Source organism: Glycine soja, chromosome 3 (genome assembly GCF_004193775.1).
Source record: "Glycine soja cultivar W05 chromosome 3, ASM419377v2, whole genome shotgun sequence".
NCBI lineage: Eukaryota > Viridiplantae > Streptophyta > Magnoliopsida > Fabales > Fabaceae > Glycine > Glycine soja.
This window is the reverse complement of record NC_041004.1, coordinates 44,188,138-44,213,829: the sequence shown is the minus strand read 5'-3', so window position 1 is coordinate 44,213,829 and position 25,692 is coordinate 44,188,138. Positions and strand designations below refer to the sequence as shown.

General features: G+C 32.5%; 5 protein-coding genes across 10 annotated transcripts; 4 read left to right on the top strand and 1 right to left on the bottom strand.

Moving 5' to 3' along the window:
• The first annotated feature begins 1,093 nt into the window (after positions 1-1,093).
• On the top strand, positions 1,094-5,379 carry LOC114407433 (calponin homology domain-containing protein DDB_G0272472-like). Its single transcript, XM_028370522.1, has 7 exons — positions 1,094-1,461; positions 1,872-2,623; positions 3,258-3,897; positions 3,973-4,073; positions 4,169-4,258; positions 4,330-4,457; positions 4,864-5,379. Exons 2-7 carry the CDS (start codon positions 1,964-1,966, stop codon positions 5,006-5,008), a joined length of 1,764 nt encoding a protein of 587 aa, XP_028226323.1. The 5' UTR covers positions 1,094-1,461; positions 1,872-1,963; the 3' UTR covers positions 5,009-5,379.
• A 1,511-nt stretch (positions 5,380-6,890) lies between these two features.
• On the top strand, positions 6,891-11,733 carry LOC114407434 (ATP-dependent Clp protease proteolytic subunit 5, chloroplastic-like). 5 transcript variants are annotated; one of them, XM_028370524.1, is made up of 9 exons: positions 6,891-7,020; positions 7,165-7,848; positions 7,914-7,999; positions 8,195-8,240; positions 8,367-8,439; positions 9,345-9,439; positions 9,576-9,661; positions 10,532-10,727; positions 11,329-11,733. In XM_028370524.1, the coding sequence occupies exons 4-9, from the start codon at positions 8,204-8,206 to the stop codon at positions 11,385-11,387; spliced, it is 546 nt and encodes a 181-aa protein (XP_028226325.1). In that variant the 5' UTR covers positions 6,891-7,020; positions 7,165-7,848; positions 7,914-7,999; positions 8,195-8,203; the 3' UTR covers positions 11,388-11,733. The 5 variants fall into 5 exon arrangements, with proteins under 5 accessions (XP_028226325.1, XP_028226327.1, XP_028226324.1 ...); XM_028370526.1 differs by having other exon boundaries at positions 7,165-7,999; positions 9,345-9,379; XM_028370523.1 differs by having other exon boundaries at positions 7,165-7,999.
• A 1,710-nt stretch (positions 11,734-13,443) lies between these two features.
• LOC114407432 (probable WRKY transcription factor 35) lies at positions 13,444-15,328 on the bottom strand. The gene is made up of 3 exons (XM_028370521.1): positions 15,020-15,328; positions 14,772-14,909; positions 13,444-14,244 (listed from the first exon to the last, which is right to left on the bottom strand). Exons 1-3 carry the CDS (start codon positions 15,112-15,114, stop codon positions 13,716-13,718), a joined length of 762 nt encoding a protein of 253 aa, XP_028226322.1. The 5' UTR covers positions 15,115-15,328; the 3' UTR covers positions 13,444-13,715.
• A 3,972-nt stretch (positions 15,329-19,300) lies between these two features.
• Positions 19,301-20,454, top strand: LOC114407431. Its single transcript, XM_028370519.1, has one exon. The coding sequence runs from the start codon at positions 19,472-19,474 to the stop codon at positions 20,336-20,338; it is 867 nt and encodes a 288-aa protein (XP_028226320.1). The 5' UTR covers positions 19,301-19,471; the 3' UTR covers positions 20,339-20,454.
• LOC114407430 (DELLA protein RGL1-like) lies at positions 20,224-24,542 on the top strand. Of its 2 annotated transcripts, XM_028370518.1 has the most exons (3): positions 20,224-20,332; positions 22,268-22,745; positions 23,141-24,542. In XM_028370518.1, exons 2-3 carry the CDS (start codon positions 22,348-22,350, stop codon positions 24,363-24,365), a joined length of 1,623 nt encoding a protein of 540 aa, XP_028226319.1. In that variant the 5' UTR covers positions 20,224-20,332; positions 22,268-22,347; the 3' UTR covers positions 24,366-24,542. The 2 variants fall into 2 exon arrangements, with proteins under 2 accessions (XP_028226319.1, XP_028226318.1); XM_028370517.1 differs by lacking the exon at positions 20,224-20,332 and having other exon boundaries at positions 22,124-22,745.
• The last annotated feature ends 1,150 nt before the right edge of the window (positions 24,543-25,692 follow it).

Genomic DNA, 25,692 nt, shown 5'->3' with positions numbered 1-25,692 from the left:
ATTGATCACATTACAACAAAAAAAACTTAACGACATGAAATCAAAACACATTACTTCTTAAATCCATCAAACATTTCTATTGTCTAAACCACACAACACCAATCTAATCCAGCACTTCCCCCTTCATTCTTTATTCACTCAACCTTTTCAACTTAGCCATCTTTCTATTCATTTTCTCAAATAACTCATCCATAGGTTCTGCTTGATTGGTACCAATAACATTCACACCTTTCCGTTTAGTTCCTAAGTAAAGTAACTATACATCACAAACAACAATCACAGGGTACACAAATAATGCTTCATCTCTAAAACATTAAAACTAAAAAAAGGAATATAATCCCAAATTAAGTCAGAAAACCAAACACACTTGTTAATTAGGACATCTCCATCAGTCAAAAAAAAAAAAAAGTAGGACATTTCCAAAACATCCTTTCAAAGTTAGCTGTGCTTCTTGCGTTGAGAATATTGCTCTCTCACCACATGCACAACACCTCCTTTTAATTGATGAAGAATACAAGTTGAATGCAACTTTCCTCTTCTTCGTAGCTGCTGATAATGCCAAATGCTCACTTTAGGAAACCATTCGTTTGACCATAGAGCAACATTCTAGGGAATAGAGATCACGGAAGGAGGAAAGACTAAGACACAACACATATTTAAGTGAACAATGTTTCCAATTTAAAGTTGATGTTTCTTGAGAAAAATATAAAATCCAACTCATAACACATGTATTCATGGAAATCTGCTTTCCTACATGACAAACCATAACTGGAGAATTTGGGTCCATGTCACCCTTAACACCAAGGATGTGAATTATTGATGGTGGAAATATTAAGGACGAAAATTTATCTAGAGATTAAAACATGGAGGTTGCATAACTTTAGAGACTAAAACTTAATTAATCCAAAAACTAATTAAAATGTTCATATTGAATATATAAATTATTTTAATTTCACAATAAATAATTTAACTTATGATAAAGGTTATTTTTTTTAAAAAAACTATTAAAAATAGATTAAAAAAACACGTGATTAGAAAAATTAAGTATATAGGTAAGTTAAATTATTTTGCTAATATGAAATTTACACTAACAAAGAGAAGAAAAAAAAGCATGGGGAAAATGAAGTTTTATTTTGACGCATGCGGTTTTTGGAGTGTTATCGGTCTTCCCAACATGGCTCCTCGAGAAGAAAATGGCAGCGGATGAGCCAGCATTTGCTTCTATTACAATTACAAAAGCTAATCATCTCCGTTTTCTTCATCTTCCCCAAACCCTCGCCGCAAAGGCCAAATACCCTACCTCTGATACATACTTCCCAACTTCAACACACCACACAATAATAACGGAACGGAACCCCTTCCTCCGTCTACACCTTCTTTCCCTTTGATCCCACACTCCTATGCCCAAAAGGGTTAGCGCTAACAACAGAGAAGGAAAATAAAATTCGCGCCAACATTGAGGTCTTTACCAAATTCGGCCCTTGCTTCTTCTCAATTTTACTAAATCTCCCTCTCTTTTTGCTTCAATTGGGTGCTTAGGTTTCCAATTTGCTGTTTTTTGAAATGAGTATTTGTGTATTTCGATTTCTACTGTGAATTGAACCGCAATGTTGTGCACAAGTGCCGCGTCACTCCTACTGATTCGAATTTTGTAGTCAATTTGAAACCTTGTCTAAGAAAATAATCTTAATTGAAATTCAACTATGAGTTTGAGTTTGAGTTTATTTCACTGTGTTCAAGTCTTTTTTTTTTTTTTTTTTTTGTGAAGAGTGGAAGAGAGAAGTTATAGTTAGGTTAAATTGGAAATAATGTGGTTTGGTTTAGAGAATGATCAATGTGGTTGCTGATGGTTTCGTGTAACTCAATTGCAGCGGAATAAATAGTGGTTTTTGAGGGTTTTCCCTCGGGAGTGATTGGAAGTGCAACAGTAGGGACCTGTGCTGTTGTGTAATAAGAAGATTTAATGGAAGATTTGGGAGGTACCCAGTTCGACGGCCTCAGCAATGCTGTGAGGAGGAAGAGGAGTCAGACTTCGCGCAGGCCTCGGCCTGATTCACAGCATGCTTCTGAAGGTCAGGAACTGTCTCCCTTGTCGTCGACGCCTTCGGAGGATGCTGGCAAGGCCTCTAGTGATGAGAATGTTGGTTACGATGCGAATTCCAAGAGAAAGGAATTCAATCTTAACCATTGTGTCTCTCAAACCTCCTCTGGTACTGGAGCTGAAGAAGAAAAATCCCATAAAAAGAGTAAAAAAGATGGAGGGTTCCATACATTTTATAGTAATGAGCCTGTACGGAGCGGTTCAAATAATAAACGCTGTAGTGAAGGGGTTCTTGCTCCAGCAAATTGGAAAGGTTCTAGCAAAACAAAGGATAGCTTGGATTCAGAGTTGAGAAATGCAGATTTGTATGGTGGAAGGAATCCTGAGAGCATGAGTCTGGCACAGTTTGGTGGCTCTCAGGATGGATTGGGGAATGAGAACCGAGTTAAAAAGGTTAAACTCAAGGTTGGCGGAGTGACACGTACTATTCAAGCCAATTCGGCAACCAATGGTGCTTCGGGAAGTGGAACAACAATGAAGTCTCGTTCATCAGATGCCTCCAGACCACGCCAAAAGCAACAGGTATTTCATTTTGGACTCAATCGTAGCTGATATCATATCAGAACTTATGGTGTCATCTTACTCAACATTTATAGTTATATAATATGTTACAGATATAAAACCATTTGAATGCTTCCATATACAAGCTTAAACTTTTAGGAGAATTGGTCCTTGACTTGTTATATGAGCCTCTGTGGCCAAGTAGTTATGAATTTGATCCCTTTGTCCTAATTCTTCTTAATTACATAAAATTTCAATCAAAGATAATGTGGGCACATGCCTTGTTAATGTGTCAGGCCCAAAGAGCTCTTTCGTGAAGGAGAGCATTAGATTTAGAATCATTTAAGTGCTTCCACCCAAAAGCTTAGTTTCTCTGAGATACCTAATATGGGTTTTGGTTAGAAGATATTTGCCATTTTTATAATTATCATTAATAGGTGAGAAGTCTCTATAAAATGTTATTTCATGAGATTATTGAGGCATATCTTATCTGATCTGTCTGGGAGTGGGAAGTTGGTACTGGCTTCTTAGATCTCACTCTTATGGAAGTGTATCTGTGGTCTTTATTTCTTATATATAAATATAGATATTTTCTCATTTCTTTTTTACTTATATAATCTGATTTGATTGCTCTCATCAATCTGTTTTATTACAGAGTAATTCAGACGATAATAACTCTCCTTCGGATAAGAGGAGTCGTCTACAAGGTGTTCCGTGGAAGGATTTCTCGAGGGGTGGTTTTGGTCTTGGGAAGGAGGAATCATTGATGGGGAAGATTTCTGGAAAGAACACAACTAGTAAGCTGGGAGACAAGTCTGAACCAGTTCGTAAGAGCAAGCGAGTACCAAAGAGACGTGTACTTGATGGGGAATTTGGTGATGACGATGACGAGGATGATGAGATTCGGTACTTGGAAAAGCTGAAAACGTCAAAAGTTTCTGCAGTCTATAGAGATGAAGAAGAATTAAACAAGAAACATCGAAAGCTATCTAGTGTCTCTAATTTGGAAAATGCTGCCCCAAGGTCAGGCAAAGACGGTAAGAAAAGGTCTAGATCTGATAGAGTGTATGAGGACACAGATTATGAGGATGAAGACGAGTCAGGGTCTGATGGTGAGCTTGAGGATAAGAAAAAGAAAAAACAGAGGAAGGAATCTGTTGATGTATTGATGGACAGTAAGAGGGAAATGACTCTTACGACTCGTCAACGGGCCCTTCAATCAAGTAAAGATGCCTCTGCATCTAGTGCTAGTGTAATTGAGTTTCCCAACGGATTACCACCTGCCCCGCCTAGAAGTGAGCATTTATCTGTACTGTACTTTTTTTTTATCAATGTCATACTCAATCATTAACCATGTTGCTTAATTACAGAACAAAAGGAGAAGCTTTCAGAGGTCGACCAGCAACTGAAGAAAGCTGAGGCTGCGCAGAGGCGTAGAATGCAAGTTGAGAAGGCTGCCAGGGAATCTGAGGTTTGTTTTTTTCTCTCCAAATTACAGTTTTTTTTTCCTCTCACTATGTTTGATTTTACACTAACAAGGCATGTCTATTTGAATTCATTTTGTAGGCTGAAGCTATCAGGAAAATACTTGGTCAAGACTCCAGTAGGAAAAAGCGAGAAGAGAAAATAAAGAAGCGCCAGGAAGAACTGGCACAGGTATTGCAATTTCCTACAGTCTTCCAATTGTTTTGTATTGCTTGCATCTTATATTAAATTATTCTTTGCAGGAAAGGGCAGCCAATGCACTAATGCTTGCATCAAATACCATCAGATACACAATGGGTCCGACTGGAACGTTTGTGACTTTTTCTGAGGAAATGGGGCTTCCTAGCATATTGAACTCCAAACCTGTCAGGTATTAGGCTATGCTAATTTGATGTATTGGACCTGTTATATCAAAAAGAAAACTGAGTGTTTGGCTTTACCTTTTTCTATGATGTGACTACCATAATTGGACAAAAATTAGACATTTATGCATCTATCGAACCTTTTGTGAATTTGATGTATGGGGCTTTGTCAGACTGGCTTCCTTAGAATTATCTTTAGAATGCTTGACCAGTAAAATAAGGAGGGAAAATTGATATTAAAAATTTGTGCTGTTTTATCAATAAAGAAATCTTAGCAAAGTGCATTTGGCTTTAGCTGTTCCCTGATTTTTACAACCACAAATGCTGGTCAGAAGTTTGAAACTATTGTTGTTTGTTTGGCAACACATCAAAACTTTACTTATCTGCTAATGATATCACTTGGTATTGTTTCAGTTATCCCCCACCTCGTGAGAAGTGTGCTGGTCCATCTTGTACAAATCCTTATAAGTATCGGGATTCAAAATCAAAGCTTCCTCTTTGCAGTCTCCAATGCTACAAGGCTGTCCAGGAGAAGGTGGTGGCTGAAACTACCTGTTGATGTTGTCAATGATCCTCTATCACTGGCTTCTTCCAGTTATATGGAACCATCAATGTTTTTATCTTTCACAGAGGCTTTAGTTAAGCAACTGTGCGTTGAGCGGTTGGTAGAGAGCTCATATTGCGGATTGTGTATTTGCTTTATTATACTTTTTTTTTAATGCTGGTATAAGAGGTTTTGTGATAACGGTGGTATCCAGTTAATTAGGAATGGATACATATACAGCAGAGACAAACCTTTCTGTTTATTACCCTGGCTTTTATAATAGCAATACTAGATGATTCATTTTGCCAGAAACTTGCAAAAGGGAAAATTAAAGGAACTTATATGATTTGTGATGAATGCATGGTTACTCCTTTTAAAATAGTTAATAATATATTGTTAATTTGTTATGTTACTTTGATGTTGCCAGTGATCCTGTCGGTATGACAGTATCACTGGCTTATGCCATTTATGTTATATACTACTATCTTGAGCATTTCTCATTGTGGATTGTTAATTTGCTTAATCTTAAATGCCGGTGCAAGAGTTTATATGATCCAGGTAATAGAGATGGAGAGGGTGGACTGACAGTCGCACCTGTTTTCTTATGTCTTATTGCTCTTTTTTAGCTTTTCTTAATTCAAAGGATAACTTAACAGCATTACTGAGACTGAGTTCGGCTCAAAGGAAAGCTTGCCATTATCTTTGGAGGGGATGAAGGAAAAAAATTGAAATAGAGAGAATATTTTGATATTTTTATTTCTTACAATTATTATTATTTTCTTTAACAAAGTAACAGAAATTTTCAAGCTTCAAAAATTTATTTTCTTACTCTCCGTTTGAATATAGGATACACGTGACCCCATATGATGGGGAATGGAGGAGAAAAGAGATGGGAGAGAGGATAGACTGAAATGTGAGTTTTAAACTTGTTCATTCCTCTTGTATTTTAAGAGGTTCCAAAAATGTTTATTGAATAAATATTTATCAAGTATATACATTATTTATATAATAAATAAGAAGTAAAGTTAAATTACTTTTATATAAATTATATACACTTTTCACAAGATATAAGAATTTATTAAAAACAAGTTAAAAAAAATTATTAACATATCACAAGTTTTTTTTTTTTCTACAAACAATTTTTTTAGATTATGATTAATATATCATCTTTCAATTAACATTTGTTTCTCCATTTTACCCCTGATATTTTATTAATTTAAATATCAAACTAGCTATTATAAACAACTTCATACTTTTTCTTTGTTATTTTTTTTAGAAAATATATAAGTCTCAATAAGGTATAAATAATTTTTTCCAAAAATGTTATACGAAAAAAGTACCTAATTTGATTTAGTTTGAATACATTTTGAAGAAAATATTTGTAAAAATAATAAATGAGAGTATTTGATTTATTTTCAAAAAATATTTTAAGAATGTTTAGAAAAATAATTTAATTTTTAGAAATTTTATGAAAAGTGGATTTTTCATTATAACATAAGATGTACTTCTATCAATAAGACGGTGATAATTATAAATATTTTAGAAATTAATCAAAGTATTTTTTTTCAAAATAATTAGAATTTTTTTTTTACATTTATGTTTTAAAAGTTTATACGAATATAATTTGTTTAAAGTGATCTTTTATGAAAAGGTTAATAACAGTAATTCTTTTTATCAATGAGAAAAGTATAACTATATTATACATTAAATTAAATTTATATGAACATATAGAAACTTTTTTTAAAAATTTATTAAAATTTAATATATATACAAATGTTATTAAACAAAGTAACTCTAATTAAAAAATATTTGCAGGGTATTCCTCCCCTAAATTGTAAATTTGAAATAATCCTAAAAAAATAATTATATTAATAGCTTCTTCATAATTGAAGCAAGCAAAGCAAAACAAATAGTAAAATGGCGAACGCACCCTGCCTTCGTTGCAGCTCCCTTGTTCTTCCCTCCCTAACACCCACTTCTTCTTCTCAGAGCCTTTCACTTGCTTCACACACTTATCTTCCCTCCTGGTAAGCTATTGTACGCCACACAATCTACATTTTAAGCCAACTCAGGTTTAGGGTTTATGTAATAAAAAACATTCATCATTTTTCTATTCTTTATTTGCGCATAAATTTCGACAACATTTCTCTGGCTGCTGCAATGACTTGCAGGAAATTGATAGGGAATAAATATAGTACTAAGAAATCTCTCGGGAAGGTGAAGGCCGTGTACGCTAATGAATTTTGGGCGCCAGAGACGAGTCAAGTCAGGGAATTTGGTCTATCAGAGCTTTTATTTTCTCTGATTTGTTTTATTTTCTGTTAGGATAAACTTTTTGCACTTACCGGAAAAAAAAATAAGGAGGCAAAATGAAATAAGTTAGGCCAGTTTGTTTAAATTTAAAATAAGTATTTTAAAAAATGTACTTGTTTAATAAGTTGATAAAATTTGCTTATCAAGATAAACATAAAATTATTTTTTTAAACAGAAAATAAGCACACTAAAAACAGAAATTACTTATTTTATTAAAATGAGTATTTTTTTAATAAATAAATTTAAGCAAACTTTTTTTAACTCATAGATAAGCTAAATTTAGTTTTTAGAAAGTTATTTTCTTTTTCTATAAGTATTTATGGATAAATTTATCCAAAAAGGGCTTAAGGTTTTAAGCTTTTTATCTTTCTCTCATATATATGCTGATTATGTCTTCGAAGGGATGATTTGCGAGTCCCATCTTCCCCTTATTTTCCTGCATATGCACAAGGACATGAACCACCACCAATGGTGCAGGAGCGGTTCCAGAGTGTTATTAGATAGCTTTTTCAATATCTAGGCCTTTTTTTTCTTCCTCTAAGGTTGAGTGTTCACCTTCTATTTAGTCTTTGTCTTTCAACTACTAACAATATGTTTTGGTATTTAGAGAATAATACGTTGTGGGGGAGCCGTAGATGATGATATGTCTAACATCTTAGTCGCCCAGCTTCTTTACCTTGATGTCCTAACAAGGTTTGTTCTTCGTTTTTAGTTGTTAAAAACTCGCGGTTTATCTTCTTATAAAGTAGTCCCTTTGAGGATGGCATTCGAATTCAATACTTATATTTTGGTTTTTCCTCATTTTTAATTTGATTATTACCCTGTGTATGCTTTGAACTCAATGTTGGTAGTGCAAGGACTTAATCAACTACTAATTATTTTGTTCAGGATATTGTCATGTACGTAAGTTCTCCGGGAGGATCAGTTACAGCTGGTAATAATTATTTTATGTGAATCTGCCCTGCATTAGTTTACTGTATTCAATCTATGCCTAGACTTAAAAATGCAATGCGTTATTTTATTTTAAAAACTAATGTGCTTCACTTTTCCTTTCTGTTAGGCATGGCAATATTTGATACAATGAGGCATATTCGACCTGATGTGTCCACTGTTTGCATTGGACTGGCAGCTAGGTAATGTTTGGTTCTTTTTCTTGGCAATATCAGCTTAATTTCCCTTAGTTACCCCCAGTAAAAGCTTTGTAATCCCTTGATCTTAATGTGTGGCAGAATAACTTATAACCTTAACTCCCTTCCTCACTATCTTTGTGCCATGATGTTAGAAAGGAAGCCAACTCTTGTTCGACTTAGTGTAGACTGTAGAGTCACTTATTTCATTCCCTGGGATCATAATATTCATGTGGAAGGGTTCCAGGATTTCAAATTCCTCATTATATTTGCATTGATAATACAGCAACCAAGCCTTTGCTTACTAGGTGGGGTAGGGCACATAGATCAAATGATGCCATAATATTTTACTACGAATCATTGACCTCTAATTCCTTTAGTAGTTTTGCCTATAGTAGTATATTGTAGTCTCCCTCTCCCTCCAGTGATAGACTGATAGGGATATCCTCTATCTGATCTATTCTCTTACCAGGGTTTCTTTACGATTTTTCCACATACTCCCAAATCATCTAAGGTGAGATATTACCACTTTTCCACAGTAAGTGCTACTCCAACTTTCCCTTTAATGCATTCATTCCTAATCTTGTCTTATCTCTGCTACATTGTTTTTACTCTGTTGTTGGCCTTTTACCACCCATCACTTAGTTCCATACACCATCATAGTCATAGATCCTTATGCTTGTGTGTTGAAGTTTTCCCTTAAGCTTAAGCAGTACTTTTTTGTTGTTAGTCTCACAGTCACATATAAATCTAAAGGCCATCCTTTATTTCATCCACTCCTCTCTTGAATCCTATGGTTTATATTATCCTCTATTTCTTTAGCATTGATAATATGATACTGAATTTGATTGATAGTGGTAATAAATCTTTCACCTATCCATACTTATATCTAATGACCATTTCATGAGCAGTAAGGGTGCTTTTCTGCTCAGTGCAGGGACTAAAGGTAATGATTCTTTTACCATGAGCAGTAAGGGTGCTTTTCTGCTCAGTGCAGGGACTAAAGGTAATGATTCTTTTAACTTGCAGTCATTATATGTATTTGTTCCTTATTTTTGTTTTTTGGTGTTTCTCATTTCCCTGTTTTCTCAATAAAAGAAAAATGCTTCTTCTAACATGATATCCCTTCCTTACTTCTGAAGGAAAGAGATATAGCTTGCCAAATTCAAGGATAATGATTCACCAACCGCTTAGTGGCCAAGGAGGACAAACTGACATAGATATTCAGGTAATAGGCTCCATTTTCATTTTTCCACCTTACTTTTTATGCATAAACATCTTGTTTGTTTCTAATAGTGTATATACTTCTATCACTGGAAATTAAAGCATATCTAGGTATTTGAAGTTGAGTAAGTGTTCTGGTAGAAATACCCAATTTCTTTTTCAATTATGATTGATGAAATCCCAAGAATAGAAGTACATTTTGTTTTTGTAGCAAATGGACCAAATTGGTCCTCAGCATAGAGAGAAAATTCTTGTTGGGTATTTTAAGTTAACTTCTGATGTTTCAATCAGAAACGACTTGACACTGCCAGAGTTATTCTCCATGTGACAGCTCACTTTAAATTACAAGTAACAACTCTTTGAGGTTTGTTCCCGTGGTTCTTGTATGATTCGCTAAAATGCTGAGTATTGGATTAAGTTGCTGGTTACATCTTGCTCTTGATTATCTTATTTTGAGAAAATCTCTTGGAATTGAAAAATGAAAAACTTGGGCCTGTTCAATAGTATAGTTTGATGCCATTTTTGCATTTTCCCCAACCAAATCAATAATCAGCTCATGAAAAGTATAATTTATGCAATCCAATACCAAATTAGTTTTTTGTATATGGAAATTTTATATCAGTAAAAGAAACCCTAAAAACCCTAATATACTTTTTCTTTTCTGTTCCTTACCATCACAAATTTATAAAGTTTTGGTTTCAGTAGGATTTTGGTTACATTGAGTTCCAATTTGTTTTTGAGCATCTTACAATTAAGCATTGATATGCCACCCATGAGCTTACCAAAGGAGGGCCTGATGGATTTGCTAGTTTTATTGCTTTTAAAGTCAAGTAATTCTTACTAGATATAACTAATTATCAGTCATGATTCTCAGGCAAATGAAATGCTGCATCACAAGGCAAACCAGGGGTATCTTTCCTATCACACTGGTCAAAGTTTAGAAAAGATCAACCAGGATACAGACTGTGATTTTTTCATGAATGCGAAAGAAGCCAAAGAATATGGATTCATAGACGGTGTCATCATGAACCCTCTCAAAGCTCTCCAGCCATTGCCGGCTGCAGTGGAAGGTAAAGATCGGGATAGCATTTGAACTTGAGACTACTGCTTAGTGTTAAATAACAATGATCTTTTGGGTTGTCCAGTCTAACTTCATTTTGTTACACATGTTGATTTCTGTGTAACCATGCACCCATTTGTTGAGGTAGAAAGGAAGCCCCCCTCAACTCTTCTAATATTTATTTTAATTCTGTTTTAAGCCAACTAGTGGGTAATGGAATCAGGTAACTCTCCACTTAGTAACATGCTGTTTGTAAACGGGCATTGATGCATAACTTCCAAAGCCATAGTTGATGTATTCTTCACAAGAGAAATGTCAGCATCAAACTTTTTAACATATTTTTTATTATTAATTTGAAATGCGTTAGAAATTATAAAATTGTGTGGGTCTTATTTTTTATTTAATGAATTTTATTTATAATTTTATAGTTTTAAATAAATTTTAAGAAATAGGGAAAGAATGTGTTGAGAAGAACGTGGTAGAGAGTGTTCTGTTTTCCCTCTTTACTTTTTTGGTGGCTCCTAGAAGTTTGAGGATAACATTAACAACTAATTTCGTGTTTTTAAGTAAGAAATCTACATCCTCAAGTCTTTCCGTATGTGTATCCACAGGTAGAATGGAGCCGTGCACGTGTGCTTTTGGGATTTGGATTCGCACGGCTATTGGATAAGGTTTCTGCAATTGGATTCCCCCAAAATAATAATGGAAACGATACGAGGCAACCGTGACCTTTTCTGTGCGGGTTCATGCAATCGGACATTAAAGTTACTGGATATAATAATAAAATCTGACAAAACGATTAGGTTAGATTAGTTACGTATACTCACTTTAAAACTAGAATGGATATGCATCATATTTGATGTAGAGTTAACAATAAAAAATAAATCATTAATGTAGTCGTACTTTCCGGTACAAAACAATTAATGATACAGGTAAAATCATGAAACGATTTGCTTATAGGGTGTGATAAAAAGAACTACTCCTTGATCAATAAAAAACAAGATTACCACTATTAATTATGAATTTAATTAGACTATGCTCGGTGTAAATGTTTCCGATAAGATTATTAATTTTTATAATAATTATTTTGAATGTCATATTTAAGATTATTTTTAATTAGTTCAAAGTGTAAAAATCTTTATATTAACAATGTATTAAAAATAAATTCAAATGATTTTCTGAAAATAAAATATAGTATTGGGTGCATGGATGATTAACACAATCACCAATTATATGAAAACTCAGACTAATCATGTTTGAAGTAATATAGACACCTCTTTTTGTGTGGATTTGAAGTTTGAATTGTAGTTTTCGAAAATGTGAGATATTAATCCTTTGTATTAGATTCAATCCTCATTTGTTGACAAAGAATCATATTTGATACTTACATAAAAAATATTGGATTAGAGTCTTATAAGCAAGAATTCATATTAAAAATTTGTAGATAAAAAAATGTGATTGAAATAGAAGAATTCCATCAAAGGATGTCAACAACCAAATTTTCTAACTGATATTAATCATTAGCAAAGTCATTGAATGTCAATATATATATCTCAAGAATGAATATTAATTTAATCTTTTTTATATAAATATTTAAAAACAAAAGGAACGTAAAAACGTTTTTATAATTAAAAACAAAAAAGATTTTCACAACGCCCTTTAAATTTGTTTCATCAAACTATGCATGGTCCTATCGACATTTATTTCAGTTGTAAGCGATAGGTTATCAATGAATATCATCCCTAGACTATGAAAGCATAGTAGCAGAACCAGAACGAGCCTACTAAAACCATGTGGGTTTGGCATCTTGTGTAATGGAACTTTTAACTTTTAGAGGATCTAAACTTGAGTACTGCAGACCTTTTGGAAGCATATTTCTCCATCAATGTTAGTACTGCCAAAATGAAAATGGGGTGGCACTGGCAAATGTTCCACGAAACGAACCACTCAAGATTCATGATAGCAAAATATATAAATAAAGTAAAGCATGTCACAACAGCCGAAAGAAAGTAACACTATCAAATGGGGCAGCCAGGAAAGAAAAACAAAGACCTCGTTCTGCTCAGTGCTCCTTTCCTTAGACAAGAGCACTAACTCGAGAACCTCGTGCGGTCGTACCTTCTTTTAATACAATAACCCCCCTGCTCCTCAATCTTCTTCAGTTTCCCTCCCAAGTTCCTACTTCATCACCACGTGCGTGCATTATGATCCTTTGCACAACATCTTCACCGTCTAAATTATCTTTTAATAGAATAAACATTTTTTTAGAGACATGCATACTTACAAACACAAAATTATTGGTTAAATTATAATAACTCCGTACTAGTTGATGTATATATGTGTTCAGTATTGTTACCATTACATGCAACTGGTACATGAGTTAGTCTGTTGAAAATATTTTTTTACTAAAACAATTATTATAGCTAAAGTAATTTTTTATTACATGCTCTAGACACGTAGTGTAAAAAAAAATATCACTAGTGTATGATTTTAACATTGACAATACCAAAAAATATTTTTAATAAATTTTATTTTTAATTTCTTATATTTTGTGAACAATAGATGTTTAAAAAAACGAAAAAGCACCCAATAGATAATCCCAGTACCAAAATCATAAATATTATTTATCACATCAAATCTTGTTATACATTCTAACTAGTTAGTGCGTGCAGTTAATGTATAATATAGAAAATTTGAATACAGAATGAACAATATACCATTGATTGTGAGCCAAACCATCATTCTTTAATTTTAATTGCAAGAGCTGATGATTTTGTCTACACACTAACCCTGCTCACGCCAAAGTGATGAACTATGCTTAGTTGTGAACCAATAATTAATTAAAAGTATAGGATATAATCATATAAATAAAGGGTACAAAAGAAAAAGAAAAGTTCCGAATTGAAAAACTAGCTGAAATTAATGGATATATAACATGGATGAAAACAATACATACACTGTCACTAGCATAGCAAGCACCGAGAAAACAACACTAGAATCAAGAAGGGCCAACGGGAATCCTTTCATCGGAAAAAATGTTCCTCGTAAAGTGCAACAAAGATGAAGACATGGGTAACTCCTCAAGCTCATCGAAAAAGTCAAGTTCTTCGTTTTTGGAAGCAGACAAGTTCTTGAGCTGTGCAAAACAAAGAGGCTCTTCCTCTAAGAGGAGATCCATTCGGTCATGGCTTTTCTCCGTGTTTAGTTTGAAAGGATCTTCTTGTTCTATAATGATATCTTGGCTGGAGCAACGTATTGGAGATTGCAAGTAATGAAAATTTTCTTCATTTGTAACTTCATCACTGGGCTTATTATTATTATTATCCCTTTGCTCTTCTTCTTCTTCTAGTTCTATATGTTCTTGGTCTTCCTCCTTTGTGGTGGTAGATTTTGTAGTGATGGGAGTGGGACATGGATGGTTATGTGTAGAGGTATATGTGATTATGAGCATTGAAGCATCCGTTCTGCATCTCTCTACTTGCTTTTTGGCTGAACAACCTTTGGATGTGCTGCACTTGTAATAGCCCCTGAATAATTGTAGCAAAACCAAACTTTTAGATCTTGGCAAATTTAGTATATAAACGAAGTTAGCATTTTAATTAGCATTTGCTGGCAATCATGTTTAACCAGGTAGTAATATTAGAAGTGATAACTTTTTCTTCCAATTTTAATGTAGTTGCATATCTAAAACTCGAATTCAAGGGCCATGTTTAAGCTGGAACACTGGCTAGTTGATCCTGTGTTTGAAATAAATAGTGTGAAAGTAAAAAGAAAATAATTAGATTTTCCTGCCTCTTGGGTTTCATGGTATGTACAGTGTGAATCTAGTTAGGTGAATATACTAAGTGATTTAATTTAACTACAATGTAATGAAGGGTGCCAAATAAGAGGGCACAGGCACTAAATTGATCGTTTTTATTTTTCTTTTTGCTGAATTGTAATTTATATGTGGGTTTGGAATCACGAGGGGACAAGCAAAGACTGTGAATATGGGACTATGGGTCCATATGGATCAAGAACAAACCATAATTTTGTAGTAGAAAAGAATGTGCACCTTGGATATGGAGACCCTTTGATTGGTTTTTGTCCATATTTCCTCCAAGACCAAAAATCTGAGGGTAGCCCTTCATTCTTTAGCTTGCCAACCTTCTCTCCTACCCTCACTGCCACAACTGTTTTCTCAACCATTTTCCTGTCACATGCACAACATATATATAAAACTTCCAAGCACCAAATTACCAAAACTAGAAAGAAAAAAAGTGGTTGTATATTTTCATTTTGTTAACCAAGCATTTAACCCACCTTTTCTTTGATGTTTGAGTTTCTGATTTGTGCTCTGAAGATGCTTCTTCTGACTCAAGTTGGGGGTAGGCACAGGCACTAGTATTATTGTCCATAGCTATGTATGTATTTTGGTGCAAGCTTGATCTGAGAATGGAGGTTTCAGGGTAAGTGTATGAAAATCAGAACTATGATTGATTAGAGAGAGAAAATATAGTATAGTAGGAAGAAGGACAAGGGAAGAGATAATGGCAAAGCCTGCAAGTTGCTTTCTCGCTTTCTTTTCACTCATTTAATATAAAGTTATGAGCAAGTATGCACATATCACTAACACCACCACCCCGGCAACCCCACCTTAGCAATATATTAATAAGCAGCCTTAAATAAATTAATTTAAGAGATATTTTTCAGAATTGGCTGCACCAAGGTTGGCCATGCTCGTTACTCCAGAGAATCCACAACTGCCACGTGGAATACGTATCCTACGTGAAACCAAAAAATGAAATCCCATTTGTGAGGAAATATGCGATTGTGAGCTTTCATTCAGTCAAACAGACACATTTAGTTTAAGAAATATTCTTTTTAGTTTTCTCACAATTCTTTTTTTTTAGTAAGTAATTACTTTTTCTTACAAAATTATTAATTACTTCTTTAACATAAGTTAACTTAAATGTGCATCGAAAAAATTGAATGTTGATCAACAATGGGTACACCAGTCTTGCGTTGGCTTGACCAAAATGGAATAAAAATGCTGTTTTGGTAACTTATCAGTTTATTCATATTAGCATCTTAAAGAGATTTAAAAAAAAAAAAACAAATAAAGATATAATATCAGTTTACGAAATACTTGTATATAAAGCACGTATACAGTATGACAAAAAATAATTTGACCTTCCTTTTGCTTTTACGAAATTGGACAACTTTTATGTTTATTGTATGTTTAAATGTATTACATTAATTTATTATTTGATATGTTATATAATGTTAAGATATTAATTATTTTTGATTTAGTAATGATTCTTTTACAGTTAAATCAACACATCATAAATTTTAACTCATTTGTTTAAACTTAAAAAAAAATAGTGAGATAAGTTTTTATATTTTTTAAGTTAATGTTTTTAACTTTTGAGTTAAAAAAGTTTTTATAAGTTTTAATTTCTTTTATAAAAAAGCCTACATAATTATTATAAACTTTTGTTGAATATCCCTTTCAATAGAAAACACTTAAACACTTTTTATATTGAAAGAAGACTCACACACACAAAAAAAAAAAAACCTTAAGGATTATTCTAATAAAATAAATAATTCTAATGGAGTAATATTTTTCATGAATGACTAAAAACAGTTTTATATAATTTTGTTGTCACCTGAAAATTAATCGAAAGGATTTTTTCTATTGTTTCAACGTGATTCCACAATAAAGTCAAGGGATTGTCGCCGAAAAAGAATATCTATTGCTCGACTATGAATCCTAACCTATTTTAGGAAGAACTTGATGTCAGTGAAGATGAATTAAGACAAAATAAAACGATACAGAAAATTAAAGACAATAAAACAAAATTAAAATGTGATAAAAACAAATACGGTAAGATAGATTTTGAAAGTTGAATTTGATTGAAGTTCCTTTCAACATATCGTACAAAGATTATTTATATAGAAAATTATACCCTAAACTCATGTTCTATCTACTCAATAACTTAACTATGGGTTAAATTAAGTACTAATTAGTACATCATGATCATCCTCAGTGGACTTTAAACTGAAATCAATCACAAATTGTGCATTCAAATCATAAAAAATCAGTTAGTAGTGACTAAAAATAATATTTCTCAAAATTAAGGTATTAAAAGCAAGCAAATTTAAATTTGAGAGACAAAAAATAATCTAAATTTGAGAGACAAAAACATATTTAAGTCTAATTTTTTATATAAAAGTAAATTAATATCTAAGTAATATTGTTCTAAAATAATTTTTTCAAATATATTATAATTTTGATTTATTATCACATTTTAATATTTTTATTATTTTACTTTATCAAAGTTTTTCTTAATTTATATTTATATCTTTTTCATTATTTGATCTAAATTTTTTTATTACTATTATATTTGAATTTTAAAATTTTACATATCAATAATATGATACATGAATGACCAATTTACAACATTAACAACGATAAATTAAATGTGCAATGACAATAGTTTAGTTTTTATAATGTCATCCCATCATAAATCAATACACATAATAAATTTATTAATTTTATAATAATTATCTTAAAAATCATATCAATAATATTTTTTAATTATTTAGTAATATACATTTTTTTACATTGATAATATATTAAAATTAAACTCTACAAACCTCATTCATCTTTGTCTCAATTTCCAAAGATCCATATGACAATTGAATTTCATCGGATATATTATCATTAGGTGGGCCTGCTTACTTTTGTGGATGAGAAAGCAGAAAAGGGCCTAACAACACAACTTGGAAGAGAGTATCCAATTTACATTGTCGGGCTTCAAAAAATGATTAACCAATCCATAAGCTATTGACCCGCTTGTCCCAAACAAGATTACAGTAAGAAAATGAAAGAATTCACTAACCACCACACCAAGGATTCTCCACCTTTGTTCTATACCAACTGCCCACCTTTTTATAATCCATTGGTAGTTAAAACTTCACCATTCACCTGCTGCTCACAGCCACTCTCCATCGTCAAGAGATGAGTTTATTTTACTGTCCATTTAATCTAACATTTTGATACAGTCATTTTATTTGAATTTGGATTCAATTCAATAACAACTCATATATAATATATGAAATGAGATGCAAGTTGATCGGATTTATAGACATTATATATTAATTTTAATGTTTCGTATATCTGAATTATAAAATGAAGTAAATGATACTAATACTAAGTACATTTTACGGTATTAATACATATTATTATAAAATTGCTTAAATTTTACAAATAATACCAAGACATATTTTTTTTAGAGAAACTAAGACGGATCAGAACAACTAAAATTCTATTGAGTTCATTTCAAAATACACTAGTCTAATTTCTAAAATTTAAACTCATCAATTAGCTTACAAATGAATAGGATAGGAAAAGTCATCAATATTTCCAATAGAAATGTTTTACTAATATGATATATATCTATGTAAAGTGGCATTACTGTTTTTTTTTTTATTTCTTTCTTTCTTTGGACCTCCCCTTCCTAATTACCTATTATTAATATAGAAAAAATGTTTTTAATTTCTATTGTGAAATTTTATTTTTAGTCTCAAAGTTTCACATCATTTAATTTAGTTTATGTACTTTACAATATATTTTAGTCTCTTCTCACATAAAATAATCACAAAGGGCATTAAGTTATGTCTGACATTCCAAATAGACTGCATTTTTTTAAAAAAAAAATTGACTAAAATGATGTGAAAAAATGTTTTATTTTTTATAGAAAAAAATTAATATATCTTCTCCAAACACATTAAATTGTAAATTCTAAACAATATATTTTTGTTTTCGTTTTCATTTTCATTGTCATTATGGTAAATAGACAATGTAATATATTAGCATGTAAAAAATGACATCAACATCATGTGTGATAAGAAACTAAAAATAATTTTTTTTGTAAAGTATATAAATTCAATTAGATGATATGAAATTATAAGGACTAAAAACAAGATTTTATATGAAAGTGTAAAGATTAAAAACTTATTTTTTTTCCTTCTTAATAAACACTCCACTACTTTCTTCGGAAATGCTAAATGCATGACATTATTTTCTCCTTATGGTTATGATAATGGAGGCTTCACTTTGTCACTTATCTTTCTCTCACTAACTACAAAATGCGTATAAAAAATAAACGTGAAATAACGATCCATCTTCCGTTATTTTATATTGAAAAAATTCTAATATTTAAAACACACAAAAGATGAACTATGGATGTGGATTTTGGATCAATAATCTTATATAATTGAAAGGTGGGAACCACGGAACTGAAGTTCCAAATTGGCGTCCTCTAGATTTCCAATTGGCTGATTCTTTTTGTCCCTCAAACTAGGTAAGTATCGTAAGGTCACGTTGTCAAAAATATATTTTCCTGTAGTTTATAATCCTGAAAATATATATAGATGACATGCATATTTCTAATTTGAAACATATTTATAGTGGATACAAGTTGCAAGAACATTTAGATATAATAAAAAGAAGAATGAAGTTTATAGATTCGTTTCTATCTATCTATTTATATATGGAGAATGATGAATTTTCATATTTATATAGATGTCAACTGAACAAACAACGGACGTGGCAACCACCTTCAATTCCTTTTCCAGATCTAGAAACTAGTTGCTAAGTCACGTATATAGAGACTAGAGATAGATAGACACACCTCAATAATATTGAACTTAATTCCCCTACGTAGCTTGTGAAATAAAGAGGGTGTTTGTGTTTAATTCCACTGACTCATGGTTGCCATGGGTAATAATTTGCAGCAAAAAGCCAAAGAGATCTTCCACCTCTTCACCTTCACTCTCCTCACCCTTCTCTTACCCCTCTCGTTTCTTCTCCTAGCCAAATTCTCCGATGCACAATACTATCTCCAAACCCTCACTTGGTACCATTCACCACAACACTTTCCCTACGTTTTAACTCTCGCCCTTCACATCAACCCTCTCATCCTCTACGTCCTCTTGTCCATTATCAGCATGGCTTCCCTAGTCCACGGCTTAACGGGGAAAATCATCATTTTGAGCGACTCATTATCATCATCAAGCACTTTTCTTCAACCTCGTATATTCACAGCGTGGATTGTTCTTTGCACGTTCCAAGTTTGCGTTGGGTTGGGCATAGAGGGGAGTATTGAGGCGGGGCTCTATGACTCTAATGATGAGTCGATGGGTTTTGGCGTTGAGAGAAGAAGCTTGTTAAGCAGAGTGGTTTTCCTCTTGGGGTTGCATGAGACGATGCATGTTTGGGCAAGGGTGGTGGTGAGGCCCGTGGTGGACGACACGGTGTTCGGCGTGGTCGGGAGAGAAGAGAAATGGGTGGAGAGGGTGGTGGAGGCGGCGAGCTTAGGTGCATTGTGGTGGTGGAGGTTGAGGGAGGATGTGGAGAGTTTGGTGGTTATGGTTGAGGCCAAGAAAGAGCAATTGATAGATGTGAGAGTGAGTGATTTTGTTGGGTGGTGGCTCTATTATCTTACTGTCACAATTGGGATGGTAAGGGTTGTAAGGGGTCTTGTGTGGATGGTTACGATTTGTCTCTATAGAAGACCAAGGGCAACAGGGGTTACCTCTTTGCTGGAACATTCAGAGATTGATGATAAGGTCTAATTCTATTACTTGTTTAGCGATCTCCAACTATTGTTAGCAGTACATCACATCGTATAACAAAGTGATTATATTTTGACAATTCAAAATCTTAAATATTTAATCAATATTTTTTTTTCTTTTTCTCTCTTTTTATCATATTATATCATCAATCATTTTTTTCTTTATTTTTCTTTTAATTTGTAGACAATTTAAAATTGTTCAAGAAACATTTTTCAATAAGATAAATGATTGTATCTTCATGTATAACTATATAAGAATCTGTCGGAATCATCTCATTCTAAATGATGAAATAATTTCCATTTTAACATACACTCTAATAGTATTAGTTAAAATTTATTTTAAATTATGAGTAAAATTTATTAAATAAAAAGCATAACCTATTTTTTTAATTTTTAAATAAACTTTAAATAATAAAAAAATGCATTTAAAGGAACAAAGTTCTAATATTTCTCATAAAAGCATTTGAAATCAATTTTTTCACCACCAATCCCAACACACACTAATTTATGTCAGCAATAGCATTGTGGTTGACACGCCATATTTTCCCGAAGGCTTCTCTAATCGCAAAAACTTCTATAAAGCAGCACTACTGTCGAAGCAATTTCTATTTTCTTATGACTCCGCTCTCCCCAAAAATCAAGTAACTACTTCAACTTAAAATGATACTCGAATGATTTCACTTTGTTTTAAGTTTAAAAAAAAAAAAGGCGATTTAGTGATATAGTATAATGTTATAATTTTTCTTTAAAAAATTAATAAAAATACTTTAAGAAAAACAAACCGGCCCTTGTTCATTTAAATCTAGGGCGAATGTGGCCCATTGTTTGAATAAAAAGAAGGAAAAAAAAAACCCTAGTAGCTGATCCGTAGCCCAATGTTTGCGAAAAGGTTGAAACTTGAAACGATAACGAGGTCCCAAGCAGCAGTCCACCGCAATTGGTTTGTTGGCTGAAATCCATGGGTCTTCTTTTTTATAAAAAAAAAAACAAAAATCCCAATGCAAGGTTGAGAATGGCTTGTTTTCTAACATTCCTTGTTGGTCTGCAGTTAATTACAGTTTTTATGCCGTAGTTTCACGAACAAAGTGCGAAGGAGAGTCCCCCGGATTCTCATAAAAATAATATCAGGATGAAAAACTTAACTTGATTAAGTGTAGTGTTTAGTGTTTAGTTGTTTTAGGAGATTTTGATCTCAATCCTATTTCAACCTGAACTAATTAGGTGAATATATCTTTTTAAGTGAAAAAAAAAAAGTGATCATGTGGGGTATGACAATCTCACCATTTATTCTTTTATACTCCAATTTAAAATTATAAATATATTATATTGATAAAATTTATTGAAGGATTAAGATATAATTTAGTGATAAAATCACTTTGGTGTTACACTGTTGTTGGACTCCTTTGTTTTCATGGAAAAAGCATATTTCTCATTTTATTTAAATCCCTCCTTCATTTTCTTGGACCGTCTAATCAACCTTGGCTGAACTTCCTATGAAAACTTTCAGATATAACACTCCAGATGTTACTTCGTGGTTTCGTCGGATCTATACCATTGTTTCCACGACGAGAAAAATTATTATTGATAATTAAATACTAATCTGTAATTGTTATGGCAACGTTTTTATTTGATCAAAATATATCAGGTCTTTTATAATTGCTGGCTGACGACTGCAATGAAAAACATCGAGGACATCACCATCAAAGTTCACGTTCCAATCACTTTCATAAATTTCGTGATGTTAAGTTTTTTCTTCAATCATTTATACGTTAAAAATTAAAATATTCATTTCCCACCTTGAAAAATGATTATGAATACACTCACCTCGATGTTTATCTAGATAAGCACGCTGTCTTTAGTATAAACTGCTGAAACCTTTCTTGATTTCTGTTGTAATCTGAAATGGAAATTGACCAATTTTCTTCCACAGATTTAAATTTCAAAGGAGTCCAGGTGGGTTATGGTTCTACACAAGAGGATGTGTTCCAAGGGAAAGAGAGATTCTCTGGAATGGAATTTCTGGGAGAGATTGATCCTCTTCCTACTGAGGATGGAAAAGGAGCCAAATTGTTCAATGATCAAGATCAGAAACAGCTACAAGAACCCAAAATTGATAACTTCATGTTAGAAGAGGTTAACTTTAACCCTGATATGCAAATGCAACCAACACAACTATTTCAGGAAACCACAGGACTAATGAAACATGTTAGGGTAAATTCAGAACTAGTTGAATACAATAAGCAGGTGCCACCAACACCATCATTAGCATCCTTAGAGCTCCTGAGAAATTACGGAAGCAGGTTCAAGAGGCTAAGCGAGCAAAACATAAGCACCTTAAGCAATATTGAAACTTCCTTTGATCGCCAGAAGATGTCAACTGAAGAAATAATAAGAGTGGCTGGAGCAAGGTATTGTTACATATACTAGTTGAATTGATTAGGAATATTTAGAGTTATATTTGGATAGTTTACAGTTGTTATTCTCCATTAGTGTATTAGGCACATATAGCCTAATTGTATCATATTCTCATTTTCAATCAATAGCACATTTTTAATAGGATAAAATTTAGATGCAATTCTTGAGGTGTTTTTGATATTTTTCTCTCATCAGAATTAGAGTTTCACCCCAATAATCTATATAATAAAAGTTTGTATTAAATATCAGCATATGTTACAAGGGTGAAGTTTCAATTCTTATTTACAAACAACATAAATAACACTTTAAGGAACTATATATCTTGTCCAATATGATATTTCTCAATACCTCTCTTATGATCTTAGGGCTTTGCGATGCTTCTCAACAGGTATCTCCAATATTCTGCACATTGGAATGATAGTTTTTACATCCCTATGCATCCATACGGGTTAGATCTAGTTGGTTTCTCTGAGGAGGAAAACAGAGACATAGAACTTGCTCAATTTCTCCTTGCTGCAGCCGAGAGGGTAGGTTGCCAACAATTTGAACGTGCAAACGGGTTACTTCTCCATTGTGAATGGAGTTCATCTGGCAGTGCAAGCCCTGTTCAAAGAGTTATCTTTCATTTCGCTCGAGCACTTCGAGAGAGAATATACAAAGAAACAGGAAGGATGACAGTTAAGGGATCAGGGAAAAATGAAGAAAGGGAGTTAATTCAGAAGATGGACACTAACATTTCCATTAAATGCCATCTAAAAATTCCTTTCAATCAAGTAATGCAATTCGCTGGGGTACAAGCTATAGTGGAACATGTAGCATCTGAGACCAAAATCCATCTTATAGATCTTGAAATAAGAATTGGTGTGCAATGCACAGCTTTGATGCAAGCACTGTCTGAACGCCGGGATTGCGTAGTGCAACTTTTGAAGATAACTGCCATTGGACTTAACTCATTGAAAATCATGATAGAAGAGACTGGCAAAAGTTTAACTAGTTTTGCTGAATCCTTGAACTTACCCTTTTCATATAATGCAGTTTTTGTGGCCGACATTGCCGAAATAAGGAAAGATCATTTCGAAATTGGAGAGGATGAAGCTGTGGCTGTTTACTCTCCATATTTTCTAAGGAGCATGGTATCAAGGCCTGATTGCATGGAGAACTTGATGAGGATTATAAGAAATATCAAACCAGTTATAATGATAGTCCTTGAAGTAGAAGCAAACCATAACTCACCCTCCTTGGTGAACCGTTTCATTGAAGCATTGTTCTTCTACTCAGCATATTTTGATTGCCTTGAAACATGCATAAAACATGAGATTGAGTGCAAAATGACAATAGAAGCAGTATTATCTGAAGGGATAAGAGACATTGTTGCTATGGAAGGAAGGGAAAGGACTGTCAGAAATGTGAAGATAGATGTTTGGAGAAGGTTCTTTGCAAGGTATAGAATGGTGGAAACCGGGTTTAGTGAGTCATCTCTGTACCATGCTCACTTGGTTGCCAAAGAGTTTGCTTTTGGGAAATTCTGCACTATAGAAAAAAATGGTAAGGGTCTTGTAGTTGGATGGAAGGGGACCCCAATGCATTCAATCTCAGCTTGGAGGTTTCTTTGACAAATTTGTGTTACTTACCCTTTGAAATGTACTTTTAGATTTTTAGATTAAAAGATAAAAGTGTGTTGCTTCTTTCAAATGGACAATGAAAGTACTTTCACTGGCTGGAAACTGGGAAGTGTTCAAACAAGCATAAAGTTATTTAGAGATACTGGGTAGAGATATTCATTAATACAATGCTAAGTTCCCTTCTTATTTCCTTTAATCGCTTACATGTGTTTTTTTTTTTCTTAGGATCTTGTGCAAATTATCCAAACCGTACCACTAGGAAGTCTTTTTAACAGAATTAACTCGTTTGGGTTATAGTTTTCTTTTTCTTTTTCTTAAATACATTTATCGTTCCTGAAATTTAATATTTTTTTATTTTTATTTCTGTAATTTTTATTTATTTAAATTCTTACCATTTTTATTTTATTTTTCGTCCTTAAAATATTTTGTAAAAATTAAAATGAAAAAAAACTAAATTGTATGGAAAAAATGTATTTAAACTATTTTTAATGCATCTTTTGGATTATAGTTTGTAAACCATGATTTAGCCTAATAAAAACTTTTCTTTATTTAAATTTTTTTTTTTAGATAAAAAAAACAAACTTTTATTCAGATAATGGTTTGAGACCAAAAAACATGATTTTGTCAAACATTAATGATTCTTCTAAAAACAAAGTCAAACATTATTGGTAAGCGTCACTTTTATTCGTATGAAATAGCTAGGTTTGATTTTGATGTGTATCAAATGAACAAATTATATTTTTACTCTTTTTTTTAAAAAAATATTTATATAAAATAGTGAGGAAGTCAAATTTATAATGAACAGTCAAAATTACTGTTTTTATGAAATTATATCCAATAGTACAAAAAAGATGAAGATTTTTTTTATATATAATTGTTGAGATTTTGAACTTAGGACTTCATATATATTATTCCAAATCCTAACACTAGGCCAAAAGATGAAGGATTTGAGTGGTAACTAAAACTAGACATCGTAAAAAAAACAAAAAAAAAAAAAAACTAAAACTAGACCAAGTAAAGATGATACTAAGAAGAAGAATTTATGAAATTCATCAATAAGGAGGCTAACGCAGGGTGTAATGAGGTTCTTAGGTTGTCTAAAAAAAATGAGGTTCTTAGTATTGAAAATTTTGTTACACAGTTTTTACATGTAATAGCTAGTGAACATATAATAAATGCAACATTATTAAATTCATTTTTCATTTGAGAGGAATAAATAATAAGCTAAATTAAATATTAATTATGTGACACATTTTTATATAATTAATTTCTATATCCTTTAGTAAACTAGACTTGAGAACAAATATTAAATGTAACA

Bases quoted from the DNA above. Each gene is read 5' to 3' on its own strand.
- LOC114407433 (XM_028370522.1), top strand. From the start codon at position 1,964: ATGGAAGATTTGGGAGGTACCCAGTTCGACGGCCTCAGCAATGCTGTG. The intron at 4,074-4,168 runs GTTTGTTTTTTT...TTCATTTTGTAG, and splicing joins AGGCTGCCAGGGAATCTGAG to GCTGAAGCTATCAGGAAAAT. The intron at 4,259-4,329 runs GTATTGCAATTT...TATTCTTTGCAG, and splicing joins GCCAGGAAGAACTGGCACAG to GAAAGGGCAGCCAATGCACT.
- LOC114407434 (XM_028370524.1), top strand. From the start codon at position 8,204: ATGTACGTAAGTTCTCCGGGAGGATCAGTTACAGCTG. The intron at 8,241-8,366 runs GTAATAATTATT...CCTTTCTGTTAG, and splicing joins GGGAGGATCAGTTACAGCTG to GCATGGCAATATTTGATACA. The intron at 8,440-9,344 runs GTAATGTTTGGT...TTTCATGAGCAG, and splicing joins TGCATTGGACTGGCAGCTAG to TAAGGGTGCTTTTCTGCTCA.
- LOC114407432 (XM_028370521.1), bottom strand. From the start codon at position 15,114: ATGGACAATAATACTAGTGCCTGTGCCTACCCCCAACTTGAGTCAGAA. The intron at 14,910-15,019 runs GTGGGTTAAATG...TGCATGTGACAG, and splicing joins ACTCAAACATCAAAGAAAAG to GAAAATGGTTGAGAAAACAG. The intron at 14,245-14,771 runs GTGCACATTCTT...ACAATTATTCAG, and splicing joins AAAGGGTCTCCATATCCAAG to GGGCTATTACAAGTGCAGCA.
- LOC114407431 (XM_028370519.1), top strand. From the start codon at position 19,472: ATGGTTGCCATGGGTAATAATTTGCAGCAAAAAGCCAAAGAGATCTTC.
- LOC114407430 (XM_028370517.1), top strand. From the start codon at position 22,240: ATGGAAATTGACCAATTTTCTTCCACAGATTTAAATTTCAAAGGAGTC. The intron at 22,746-23,140 runs GTATTGTTACAT...GCTTCTCAACAG, and splicing joins ATAAGAGTGGCTGGAGCAAG to GTATCTCCAATATTCTGCAC.